We start from the raw sequence: 14,449 nt of genomic DNA on the forward strand, positions 1-14,449 counted from the left end.
ATTACAACTCCGGGAGAAAAGCAACGCTTCGTAGACACTACCTTTTGAATCATAGTGATAAATCGAGAATTACAACTCTAGGGGTAAAAGCAACCCTTCATAGACTTTACCTCTTGAATCAAAGTAGTGACAAATCGAGCATTACAACTCCAGGGGCAGAATCAACGGTTCGTAGACTTTACCTTTTGAATAAAGTAGTGACAAATCGAGCATTACAACTACAGGGGAAGAAGCAATGCTTCGTAGACTTTACCTTTTGAATCAAAGTAGTGTCAAATCGAGAATTACAACTACGGGGGAGAAGCAACGCCTCGTAGACTTTGCAGTGTAAACACCACCTAGACAAAACTTCAGCACTTCATTCCAAGTATATGATAGAAATATGCAACATCTTCTAAACTTTTTGGTAACATTTTATTGACACAAGCTCCTTTAGTTTCCCTTTTGCAAGTCAAATAAACCTCATTAATGTACATCAGTATGGTGTTTAAATATACATAAAGACATTACATAGACAATTCTTTTCTATAAATAGTCTTCTGTACAGCCACAACTACAATAACTACAATGCCTAAACCCATAGCAAGAAGTTCGCGCTTATAATTTCTACTTCCATGTTGCTCCAATTAAGTTCGTCTGTGCAGAGGCGAAGCTAGGATTCTAAGTCTATGGGTTTCAGATTTGAAAGAAGCAGTTTACTAGGTTATAGACTAAGTTGCTCAGACTCTTCAAAAATGTTGCCGCACCCGTGTCAGATCCTTTAAAAATGCACTACTTTTGAAGGATCCGACACACTTGATGGCCTTTTTGAAGAGTCCGAGCAACATAGGTTCCAGATTCTAAACACTAGTAGTAGCTCCTGCAGCTTTGCTGCTTCTGTCGCAGTTCTCAACTCCCTGTAATATGAGATTCAATGAGTGAAAAAACAATAGAAAAATCAGAATATGCAGCAACGATAAAGAGAATCGTTATTTTCTTCTGTTAACTTGTTTTGAAATAAACTTCCATGAAAGAAGAAATGGTGGCAATAGAGTTCTAACCAAATGAAGAGGTGAAACCGCAAGTAACGACTGCACACGTGACGTCCCTATCTGCAAAATGTAGAGCTGCAACCAAAACCAAGACATATTAGACAATCTCTCTCTGTTTTGCTAATAGAATTCAGCTGTCGACGCTCAACTTAAGCGGAGAACGTATAGTAACTCCACGTCCTCTAAACGACAATCCTCCAACCCATGTGAAACAAATATATTGGTTACATTATACTTCTGCACTTTCCTGAAAGTAAACTTATCGACATCTTTCCTTCTGTAAGTCAAAACCAACAACCTATCTCAGTTTGTTGTGTAGCTGTGAAAGGGTAATCTGGTCTAAGAGTTGGGCCCCTGAGGAAAGAGGGGTAGAATCAGTCAACAAATTGACATACAAAACCAGAAGTTTAACAAAGACACAACAGCGATGCTCATCTCACCGAGTCAGCAGGATAAGTAATGTAAATTTCTGACAGCACCACCACATTCCTTACTTGCATCAGATCCTGACCACCATAATGATAACATATCTTTATAAGGAAAAGGGGCAGGCCAGTGCATGAAACATCTCGCGTTCATGCAGGGATCGGAGAAAGGGCCGCTCTCCAACTGGTGTGTTGTAGGCAACCTGCCTTGATGCTAATCGGGGGTTGATTCCACAGCTCAAACCCGTGACTTTTCGCTTTTATGTTACACGGAGACAACTTTACTGTTACTCCAAGGCTCCCTTCCGCTAATATATCTTACAAACAGTACAATTCAGGTATTACTGTACAGATGTACAAGAGCATTGATCAGATTAAACTTTGGGAGATGGTATAGCAAACTCCACATGCAACTCCAACCAAAAGATCCTCTTTTTAGCTTGCTCAACTGTCAGTAATGGAGAGCGGGTACAAAACTATGTTCCAAAGTGCGGACAATTTCAGCAACAGCCTCCACTCTAATGGCTGATGGCTTCCATGGCAACCCGCACAAGACGCAATAATCCATCCACATCCTGGAAGTTGAAATCAAGGGCCTTCTTAACGGATAACGCACCCTCTTTACATTGTGAATCTCCCGGCCCTGGATTAACAGCTGCAAAAGCAACACGTGATTTTCTGGAGGCCTCCATCGCAAAATTAACTTCCTGGGCCTGTAAAATAACAAAACTATATTAGAAAATTGAAACAACATAGCATAGTCAAACTATCAAAACTTCAGAAGCTAGAACCTGAGTTCGTAACGGATATTTATGGGAAAAGGTTTGAAGTGTAAGCACTTTGTCATGTCCTTTACCCAAATAAAATGGTAGATAACAATTAAGGGGACAGAAAAACAAAGTTCAATCCCTTGGAAGAAAGATATGAAGCCTAATGAATGTCGGATCAACCAGCTAAGTTTGCCAAACCTTTCTTTAGGCAATTATTCTATCTAATCATGGTGTTAGTTATCACAAAATGTTTCTTTAATTGTGGCGTTGGTTTATCATTAAAATATGTGTTACTTACCAAGTTGATTAGCCGCGTGAAGCTAGAACCATTTCTTGCCGAGACAACATGAGTTCCAGCTACTTGAGGAGAACCAACAACTTTTGCCGATGTGGTCTTGTCTACTATTGTTGGATTGTTCAAATTGTCAACATCAGAGACAGAAGAGAAAGGAGACTCACCTATTATATAATAATGAGTCCGGTAAGACGAATAACCAAAAAAAAAAGGGGAGGGGGCAGCCCGGTACACTAAGCTCCCGCTATGCGCAGGGTCCGGGAAAGGGCCGGCCCATAAGGGTCTATTTTACGCAGTCTTACCCTGCATGTCTGCAAGAGGCTGTTTCCACAGCTTGAACCTGTGACCTCCTGGTCATATGGACGCAACTTTACCAGTTATACCAAGGCTCCCCTTCGTTAAGATTAACAACCATTACGAAAAGAAGTCCAATGCAGATCATCCTCATTAGAGACATATGGTCGTAACACATTCTAACTAGTTTGACTATTTCCAGTAATATTTATACTAATGCTAACAATTCTGTCCATCAACAGCGGATATCACTAATTTTGACATATGCTGTACTTCCCTGACTAGTGGTATAGAAGTGCAAAAATGCATTAATCAATACGTACACATGATGTTATGGAGTAAAACAAGAAAACATTTGACATGTTCCCTGATTGAGGAACCATCAAAGAGCAGATTAATAATCAAAAGTTAAAGTACTGGCCTAAAGAAGAACCAAAATATGAAATGTAGCTTTCCTGAACATCTCAATCCAGATTACCTGGAGGAAAAATTTGTAGAGCTGCTTGTAACTCATTTCTGTATCTGTTTGCATCGGACTGTGAAGAATAAATTACTCGCATGTAAGCGACCTCCACGCATTTGTAGGCAAGTGCAGCAGCTGCCATGTCTTTCAATTTCTCATATTCATGACCACAAAACCTATGGACGTAAGGACCAACAATCAACATGACATCCTTGTTGATAATTCAGATGATAGGTGAAGTTTTTTCATCGCATTGTAACAACTGATTCCTAAAATACAATAAACTATACAAGATGATCCATAAGTAGCATACATTCCACACGATGTTCGAAAAGTACTATCCAATGAGATTCGCTCTTCCAATTGGGTACAAAAGCACCATAAACATTGTACACAGTGTGGAGACATCTCACAATGGAAATTGAACAGCACTAATCATATTCAGAAGAAGAGATTAGATCACGAAGTTTCCAGAATAAATACGGTTAAGGAATTTTCTTCCAAAAATTTTAGAGCTAATTGAATATAAATTGAAACACACTATGTTGGATTAATTTATTCATAACGCTAAAATTGTACTGTTATATCTGCTGCTAAAGTTGTTTTGCCAACAAGAGAAGAATATTCTAACAAGTTTAAACACTTATAAATTTGCTGATACAGTACAATCACCAAGACATCAACCAATTTTTAGAGCCAGAGTAGCTTTAACAAAATTAAATTTTTAACCATTCTTAGATCCTTCATAAATGTAAAAATAGAAAAACAATGTTGAGGCAAATTTCGTAATTTTGAAATTTTTACCTTTTTAAGTTCAAATGAAGACTCAAATTTATAAAAGAAAAGCAATTCAAATGCATGATTTGCTATTTTAATAGCATGCTATATCCACTAAGAGAGTCATTGCTGAGACACGTCATACTTGGCCAGACTGGTTCTTTAATGGGAGATTTACATGACCGGGCTCCATTGAATAATGCTGCAGACATATCTCAGACACTAAGGGGTCGTTTGGTAGAGTGTATTGGCGCAATTAATGCATGTATTAATTAATGAGCATTAGTAATACCTTGTTTGGTACCATATTTTTACTATGCATAAATAATACTTGTAGTAATTATACAATGTATTGTGTATTAAAGTGTGTATTAATAATACACACCATTTTCCATGTATTAATAATGCAACACTTTTAACACATGTATTAATTTATTAAATTACGTTATCACCCCTCAAATTATTTTCCCGCCTTTCTTTTCCCACCATATCACACTCTCTGTTCCTTTCCCACCATAATAAAAATTTCTCTCTGTTTTAGTACTCGGACCTTGGAAAAGAGAAGGTTATGTTCTCTGCATCTTCTAGCTTCTCTCTAATCAACATTTGCTTTTCTCATAAGGTTGTAATTCTATCAAACCTATATTCTTGCTCATTGTTTCTTTTTTTCTACCCCTATTTCACAATTTAGGTATAGTTTATTTTACATCAAAATCACGATTTAGAGTTTGACAACTATTTTGGAACACAATCTTTCAAAGTCAATGAATTTAACGATGAAATTTAGGTTTAGCACTCTTTTTGTTCTGGTGGCTGCCTCTTTGTATGTTGTTTTTCGTTAAGACCTTCGGATATGTAAGATTGTAAGGGATGATGACGATATCTGATTTACCTAAATTTAGTTCCTGTTTTGTGTTACTGGTTATTTATAGAAGGTGTTCAATTGGTTGCATAATGTGTAATCTTTTCGTTATTTGGTGTACTGAATTTTGAGGGTTTTTTCAAGCTGAGATTTCGATGATTGCTTTGGACCTCACAATGGTACTTGCAGAATTTCATTTTTCTGTACACTCTGGCTTCTGAGATCATGGCTTCAACTTACAATTACTCGATTCTGATAGGTTTTGGGCACTCCACATAGGCTTAATGTTGTGCTTAGAGTTGACCTGTTTAGCTGTGTTTTTCTAGTCAACTATGCCTTCGAATTCTTCCTCTTTCCGGCCACAATTTCGTTAATTTCATTTCTAGAATTTTTGAATTCAGAGAAGAAGTGGAAAATTGAATTTTCTACTTATAGCTACTGCAGTTCCATGTATTTCTGGAAAACAGATGGTACAAGGGTGGGTTTAAGGAAAGGGTAATTTGGTAAACAAACATTTTTTTACAAAATTTATATAAATATATATTATCTTTAATACATCAAACCAAACAATGTGTAAAAACAAATGTATGTGTAACTAATACTAGCATTACTACTACTTGCATTAATAATACAAGCATTACAAATACCCCCTATTTAGCATTATTCTTATACACTCTACCAAACGACACCCAAGCACTTTGGCATGTACAAATACTACCTACCATACGATCTTTTTTAACACAAAACTTTCATGCTTGCAACAGTTTTTTGCATGTCGTCTCAATGAATGAACCAAGTTCAAATTAAAATGGGAACTCACTGGCAGAGTTTTGCAGTGCTGCTATAGATTCTCCTTGACTGGTTCCGTTCACCATGCTTGGAGCTGTCTAATTCTAGTAAGGAGGCACCATGGAGAAACTTTAATGCCGCTTGGAAATAGATACCCGTACTTTCACTTGATCCAGAACTCTGAACCAAATAGCCAAAGTCAACATAAAATAAATAAATGAAACAAATAAGAAAGCATATCCACCATATTTTGTCCCCTCCTTTCTTAGGACATAAGTGTAAATTCTTTTAACCTTGAGACGATCTGCCAGATGTTTTAGGTTTGTGGCTTCTTTTATGGCATTTGTAGCAGCTTGACTTGATGAATCCTTCTGAGCAGGGCTGGGAACATCTTGATCCCTGACCTTATTAGCAGTATTATTAGGTAGGTTTCCATGGTGGCTTTTAGCTGTTTTACCCTGTCTTGAAGCATTTGACTTTTCCCTTTCAGAAGCATCAACTATAACACAATTTGCCTCGTTTGCCCGTCCGGATCCAGGAACTGGCTCTTTAAATACAACCGTCTCATTCTGAACTCTTGTTAATGGAAACTTGGAAGAGACTTCAATCTGCTCACTTCTGTTGGAAACAAGCTTCTTAGATGATCTCTGATCATTTCGATCTGGTAGTGCAGCCTGGCTTTTATCCAGGCGGGATGCAACATCCGATCGAGCTTCTGCACCATCATGATGACCAACTCGTGGTTGATTATCACCTTTAACATTTTTGTCCAATAATTTTCCAGATGAATCCTTCTTAGAACTCTTCTTTAATCTATCTGAACCAACAACATTCTCCTGAAACTTGTTTTTTCCTGGTGCCGTCTTCTCCTCGTCTAATGGCATTTGATCTGAAGATAAATTTAAAATATCAGGATTTTTGGTGTTACATTGGTCAGAATCAGATTCTGGAGCCCGATTCTTCTCTTTGCGCCGTGACAAAGAACCTCTTTTACCATTTGAGACAAACTCACTATCCTGACACTGATAGTCATTCTTTCTCTCCTTATCAGAGCCTTGGTCTGAGTTTTCTGTCTTGCAAGAAAATTGACCAACTTGACGTAATGGATCGGCATTTACATCAGCATCCAGATGAGTTGCATAACCAGAGACCATGGTCTTTGCTTTAACTGTTGTATCTGATTCACGATGGACATCTTTCTCCTCTAAATCAGCTTCAGCTAACACAACATAACTCGTGCCATTGCATGCACTATCCTTCTTAACAAAACTGGATTCATTTGAGAACCCATCATTTTCACCATCAGAAGACCTCTTGGGACTTGAAGTGGGAACAGCTGATGAGGCAGCAGCAGAAGGCCGTGAATTGCCTAGATCCTTTTTTGAAGAATCTGCAGCTTTTACACTCTGCAAAGATACAGTGAGATCTTGCCCAGCCTGCTGTTCCTTTTTAACTCGACATGTTCCAGCACTACCTTTGCTTGCGCTAGTGTCTTTCCGGTCAGACTTGGAGACCCTTGCTTTCTTTTCCTTCCTGCAGATGTCATCACACATTTTTTCCATAGAATCTTGGGGATAACACGTCAAGGAATCTCGTAGTTCGCTCCTTTTTCTCTTTGTCGAAGAATCTTTATCGTCGCACTTCCTCTTATGCATTGACACATCTGAAATATGGGCTTCTGGGTTCTTTGCTGAAACAAAGTCTTCCTTTGAATCATCCTCTGGGTCCCTGTTTTCACATTTACCCCGAACCATCCCTGACACGTTATGTGACAAACCACTGCTTGAGCTCCGTGCAGATTTTTCAACCACAGGGCAAAAGGTCCGGTTCTCATCATCATGTGCATCATCTCGCTTATTTTTTTTAGAAGATACATCTAATTCTACCTCACTTATGTTCCTCGTCTTTGCATCCTTCGTACCTGTCAAACATCCCATACAGAAAATAAATAAAAATACCAGAATTTCACGATTGCATCAAGTTCAAAATGTGACTACCAAAAATGAATACCTTCATCAGAGTGGTTGTCAAGAGAAATTTTCTTCTCTTTGTTTTTACGTCTCCTCTTCTCTACAACTAAGCTATTTGGAACGCCCGAGTGTTGATGGCAATTTTCATTAAGTGAATGAGAAGTACCACCTGAGCTTCTACAATTCGGGTCCTCCTGATGGCTTGTCGTGACGTAGTTAGAAGATTGTGAACCGTCTTGTTTAGTTCCACTTGACGAACCTTTTGACCCAGATCTTGTCTTCCCAATGGAATTGATTGCTCGTACACTACAATCATGGTTATCTAGTCTGGCATGCAAACCTTCTACAACGTCCATTCTTGGACCGTCAATTATCCTGCCAACATATTTTGGAGGATCACGAAGAGAGGGTTCCAATGCCTCAGAAACAACTTCTTCACAGGTGATAATGTTTAGATCAAGATCAGCTTCCTTCTTTGATTGCACTGTCCTACCATTTTGATTGTCATTGCCAAAGCCAGTTCCTAAGACATCTTTATCGTAAGATCTCCGTTTCCTAGCTTCGGAAGCTTTCCTATTTGCATAATGAGTTCCATTTGCTGATGCAACAGAAGTTCCTAGGCTTTCCTGGATCGTACGTTCAGATCCACATTTCCCCCAAAGCTTTCCTTTTTCAGTCAAGCAAATCAAATCATCCGAAAGCGGGGATAACAATAGGCCATCATGCATTGGATATGATGTCATAATCTGCCTCGACACATGAAAGAAAAAAACAGAGAACCCAAGGTTAAGTTGAGGAAAAAAAAAAAGAGAGATACAAAGGAATTACGATGGCTTTAAGAGAGGGGTGAGAGCATTCACCTGAAGTATACTTGTCGGAGATTCAAATCGGGAATCCTTAAGGTCTTCGGATAACTCCTCATTGTTCATTGGGAAATCATCCAGCGATGATGATGGAGAGACATCAAGGCCAAGCCCACTGTAGATTTCAGCTTTCTTTTGGGTTGACAAACTTTCAACACCAGCTCCGGCGTGCAACTTGGGAGCTTTCTGGTCTGAGAGATCTGTTGGCTTCTTGACCAGTTCACTTTTTGAAGTGGAGTGTTCATCCTTCGCAGGTAGCAGAGCTGAATTTGTTTTCTCATTAGCTGCTGGAGCTTTCAGTGCAGGTACTGTTGTCGACGAATAGGCAGAAGATGCTAGTGGCCGTCCTGATAGAGAATTGGATGAGGAACCTAATGAGGGTCGACGGCCACCCTGCATAGCAAGATGATGCATGTTGCTCACTCATAGTAGAAATCAATGTGAGGAAAGCAACAAAACACAGCTTCATTAGAAGGTAGCTACCTCTGGGTGCAAATTGCTCGGTGATATTGATTTGTTATTGTTGTAGGCCTCTGGTGGAGTCCTTGCACAAGTCCAAGAAGGCGAACGCTGATAGGCAGGTAAAAATGAACCATATCCACCAAATTTTGACCCTGAAACATACAAATTGATAGTCATCATACAACGCACAAGCACATCACTGCATGCGTCTGATTCTAAGAATATTCCATTGTAATACCCAAGTTCTCAGATGAAACTCCATCCTCAAAATCCTTTTGAAAATGCCCCAAAACATCTTGGAGTTTCTCATCCTTGAAAGAATAAGAGAACAGCTGTGTGAGAAGCTGGAAATGCATAACGAAGTAGTATGAAACTGGCTGTTGCAACAGCTAGTTTTTTCATCAGTTTCAGCAAGAAAACCAGAAGAGAATACAAAATGAGAAAGCCAAGGGCCCGAGAATTAAGATGCAGAATGATACTTCTCGTAAGTTAAATCACGAAAAGTAATATTAAATGCATAAATGTGGCTACGACATAGTTTATAGCTTGATCGAGACTTGAGTAAAATATTGGCAAAGTAGAAAATTTAAGACGAAGCAAATAACAATACAAACTAAACAAATTACAATTTGATATCGTACAAAAAGAAAGTAACGGAGGCACCTCAGTGTACTGTTAAATAAGCAAAGGATTCATGAAAAGAATCATGTGGCGAAGTCATCTAGTTTGAGATTGAGGCAAAGTTTATTATTGATTATAAGTGAGAAGTTTAAGTTCAAATCTTAGTTTAAAGATAGAACATGCAACATTAACTAACATGTATAGTCTACATTACTCCTTGAATCTATCATACAGTCCGTATGGGTTCAATTCCCTGGTTCCCTACGTTAGGCAGAGCCAGGATTTGGAGTTCATGAGTTCGAGATCATAGTTCTTTTAAGTTACTGGATTCAAACTTAATAATTTGCAGATATTCAACCGGAATTTTTTAAACAAATACAGAATTTGGATCAAAGCTACTAAGTTTGGCTGAAATCGCAAGATATACTCTAGCTCTTCCAACCTATGTAATATACTACTACTACTAAAATTACCCCTAAATGAATCCTCACTGGTCATGTCGCTCAATTTAAGCTCATCTCGGACAACTATGACAGAAGTATTAGAATCTCTCTACATTTTCTACCAACATATATTCCTACTTAACATCGATTAATAAAAATGTAATCTTGGAAAGCAATAAGTGAAGGGAAGGGGGAAAACATACAATATAGGAGACAGCAGTACCAGGGTCAACAAGCTTTACTCTATTTCACGCAGCTTAAGTGTTCTACTACTACAACTGCAACAGTAACTACGCCTTAATGAATCCTCACTGACCATGTCGCTCCATTTAAGCTCATCTCGGACAACTATTACACGAGTATTAGAAGCTCTCTACATTTTCTACCAACATATATTTCTATATAACATTGATTAATGAAAATGTAATCTTGGAAAGTAAACAACGAAAAAGAAAACAATATAGGAGAGTGCAATATCAGATCAAAGTTGAATCATCACAAGACTCTCCTTCTTCAAGCTGAGTCTCCTTAACCGCAAGCTATACTCTAGCTCCGTCACACCCTATGTAATCTACTACTACTAGTGCGACGACAACTATGCCTAAATGAATCACAATTGCCCATGTTGGTCCATTTAAGCTCATCTTGGACAACTATTACACAAGTATTAGACGTTCTCTACATTTTCTACTTGCGACAACAACTATGCCTTAATGAATCATAACTGACCATGTTGGTCCATTTAAGCTCATCTTGGACAACTATTGCACAAGTATTAGACGTTCTCTACGCTTTCTACTTGTGACAACAACGATGCCTTAATGAATCACAATTGACCATGTTGGTCCATTTAAGCTCATCTTGGACAACTATTACACAAGTATTAGACGTTCTTTACATTTTCTACTTGCAACAAAAACTATGCCTTAATGAATCACATATGACCATGTTGGTCCATTTAAGCTCATCTCGGACAACTATTACACAAGTATTCGATGTTCTCTACATTTTCTACCGACATAAATCCCTACGTAACATCGACTAATAAAAATGTAATTTTGGAAAGTAAATAAGGCAAAGGAAGGAAAAAAACATACAATATAGGAGAGTGCAATATCAGGATCAACGGTCGAATCATCACAACCCTCTCCTTCAAGCTTAGTATCCTTCATCTCTATTTTAACACCAAATTCTAAAAGCTAACCCCTTTCTTCCATCCCCACGATTCAACAAAAACTAGAATTTCAAGAATCTACAAATCCTCAAACCCCTTTACTTCAACAACAACAAAAAAAACTAAAACTTGCTTCAGAACCAAATCAAAATCATAGAAAATTTGGAATCTCAAGAACTCTCAATCCCCTTTACTTCAACTTAAAAAATATAAAATTAAAATATATTCATCAAATTACATGGAAAAACAAAAGCTTGCTTCAGAACCAAATCAAAAACATAGAAAAACTGGAATTTCAAGAATACTATCAAACTCTCAAACCTTTTACTTCAACTTACAAAAAATAAAATAAAATATATTCACCAAATTAAAACATGAAACAACAAAACCCCACAAAAGGAAGACAAAAACTTTCTTCAGAACCAAATCAAAATCAATATAAAATACGGAATTTCAAGAATACTTTCAAAAACTCTCAAGCTCCTTACTTCAACTAAAAATAATAATAATAATAATAATAATAATAATAATAATAATAATAATAATAATAATAATAATAATAAAATATATATATATATATATATATATATATATATATCCACCTAATTACAACATGAAAGAACAAACCCCCACAAAAGAAAAACAAAAACTTTCTTCAGAACCAAATCAAAATCATATAAAATATGAAATTTCAAGAATACTTTCAAAAACTCTCAAGCTCCTTACTTCAACAAAAAAAAAAATTAAAAACAAACTAATTAATTAAAAAAATATATATCCACCTAATTACAACTTGCTTCAGAACCAAATCAAAAACACGTAAAAACTAGAATTTCAAGAATATTCTCAAGCACCTAAATTCAGCTCCAAAATAAAATTAAAAATAAAAATTCCTTCACCCAAATACAATATAAACAAAAACCCAACAATCTTTTCTGCTCAACAAATCAAAACAGTAGGAAAAAAACAATCTTTTTACCAACCAAAAAAAAAAACTGACTTTTTTAACAATAAATAAATTCACAAAAAAAAGAAAAAAGATATTTGAAAAGTTCAAAGTATTTTAATTGTCTAATATAAATATTTATAAAATTTGGATGGAATTTTGTGGGATCTAAGTTTTTAGCTCAAAAAAGAAATGATGAGAGAGAGAAAGAGAAAGAAGACTAATCAAGAAAGAGAGAGACAAAAAAATTTCTTTTATTTTTTTAATTTTATTTTGTTGGATAACTGTTTTTTTCCTAAAAAGAGAAAAGAAAAAAAAAACAGTTTTTTTTTTTGTACTGTAATAAAGTTTTTTTTTTTGGTTACTTAAACTGTAAAAAGTTGGTCATTTAACTACCTACCTCAACTGTTGAACAGTTTCTTTCATTTTTGGCATGTGTACAATTCTTTTTCATTTACACTTCCAGTCACTTTAAATTAAAACAAATATATATAAACTTAATAAGTTAAAATTATTATTTAATAGAACAAAGAAAAATATTTTCGCTCACGAGTAATGGTGGAGGTGATAGTTGTGATGATAGAGACGGTTGGTGTTGTAGCGACTGGTGTAATAGTGGTGGTTGATAATGATGATATCGGAGTTATTTAATGTTAGTAATTGGCTGTGGTGATTGACGATAGTGTCGGTGTTGGTTTGCTGTAGTGATTGAAGAATGTGTTGTGATTGATGATAGTGTTGGTAATAGTTGACGATGGTATTAATTGTGATGCTGGAAATGGTTGGTAGTAGAAACTGACTGCAGTGATGACAGTCGATGATAGTGACAGCCAGTGGCGAATTCAGAATTTTAATTGAGAGAGTTTGAAAAAAAATTGCCCTTAATAGTAGTTGTACCTCTACGTATAGAACCAGTAAAGGCTTAAATTTTTTTAAAAAGACATTAGATTGTCTCCCCCTATTGGGTTCGAAATCGAGAGGGCGTCATGCGGAAGCTTAAAGTTTGCAAACCTTGAGACAATAAATCAGACGACAAAGAAAACAATACTAAAAGGTATAAAATTATTATATGTTCCGTTTAAACGGCCTACATATTATAAAACCTAATATCGAAAAACATTAAACCTATTGGGAGAAATCTCCCTAAACGAAAATCTTAAAAGACTATATTATGAATGTTGTTATGTTATGGCATGAGAAGGGGGTCATTTATTTATAGAGTTACAAAACCTTTCCTCTAAGAAAAGGTTTGCCAAATATGAAAAAGTTTTATATTTTTTTCTTAGAAAAAGTAAAAATAATTATGGTAACTTTTATTTTCCTGCTAAGAAAAAATAAAACTTAAATATAGTAAAAAAATTAGAATAAAAACCCTAACATGCACGCCTAGCGAGAATCAAATCTGAAATGTGAAGGACCATAGAGTGGCTACTCTACTGGGCTATCTCTCATCTTTGACTTGGGGGTTCAAAAATAATATGTACAGAAACATAAAAAGTTTATTCTATATATACACTATATATCGTGTAATTTTTTGTTGAGGAGGCTTGCATGAAACCCCTCGCAGCCATCTAGGTTCGCCCCTGCACTGATAGTGGATGCGGTAATGTTGGTGGTGGCGACAATGTTATAATCATAACGATAATGATGGAGGCGATAGATATGATAGTTAACTGGCAGTAATGATTGATAGTGATGATGATTGTAATTAGAGGGTGTACAGACCAAACCGTCAAGTCAAACCGAACCGACAAATCAAAATCAAATCGAGAAAAAAAAACGACTTATGGTCTGGTTTGATTGGTTTGACGTTAGAAAAAAAAATCGACTATTCTTGGTTTGGTTTGGTGTTAACTAAAAAAAAGTCAAACCGAACCTGAACCAAACCGACATAATATATATATATGTATATATATATATAATATTCGAACTTTTTTATATATAAAAGAGAAAATATCCAATTACCTCCCTGAACTATACCCAAAAAGGTTATGATACACCTCAACTTAAAGGGGGTCCTATTACCCCTGAGCTAATTAAAAGTGTAATTTTGACACCCTTAGTGCCTACGTGGCACATATGTGTGCCTACGTGGCACATACGTGTGCCTACGTGGACACTTCAGTGTGTTGTGCCACATAGGCATTAAGGGTGTCAAAATTACAATTTTAATTTGTTTAGAGGAGTAATAGGACCCCTTTTAAGTTGAGGTGTGTCATATCCTTTTTGAATATAATTTAGGGGTAATTGAATATTATCTCTAC

At 36.4% G+C, this 14,449-nt stretch overlaps 1 protein-coding gene and 1 long non-coding RNA gene across 2 annotated transcripts; both read right to left on the reverse strand.

Moving 5' to 3' along the window:
* Positions 1-390: 390 nt before the first annotated feature.
* Positions 391-1,112, reverse strand: LOC124899216. The gene is made up of 2 exons (XR_007056331.1): positions 1,041-1,112; positions 391-896 (listed from the first exon to the last, which is right to left on the reverse strand). It is a non-coding gene; the product is annotated as an uncharacterized LOC124899216 (long non-coding RNA).
* Positions 1,113-2,524: 1,412 nt separating this feature from the next.
* On the reverse strand, positions 2,525-11,757 carry LOC107873723 (cysteine-tryptophan domain-containing zinc finger protein 7; the record flags this gene model as incomplete). Its single annotated transcript, XM_016720668.2, is given in 9 exon segments — positions 2,525-2,685; positions 3,294-3,454; positions 5,738-5,886; positions 6,000-7,627; positions 7,717-8,422; positions 8,537-8,932; positions 9,023-9,153; positions 9,240-9,312; positions 11,163-11,757. Coding segments are annotated over 9 exon segments (3,480 nt in total), but the record flags the coding sequence as incomplete, so codon positions are not given.
* Positions 11,758-14,449: the final 2,692 nt, after the last annotated feature.

Source organism: Capsicum annuum, chromosome 6 (assembly GCF_002878395.1).
Source record: "Capsicum annuum cultivar UCD-10X-F1 chromosome 6, UCD10Xv1.1, whole genome shotgun sequence".
NCBI lineage: Eukaryota > Viridiplantae > Streptophyta > Magnoliopsida > Solanales > Solanaceae > Capsicum > Capsicum annuum.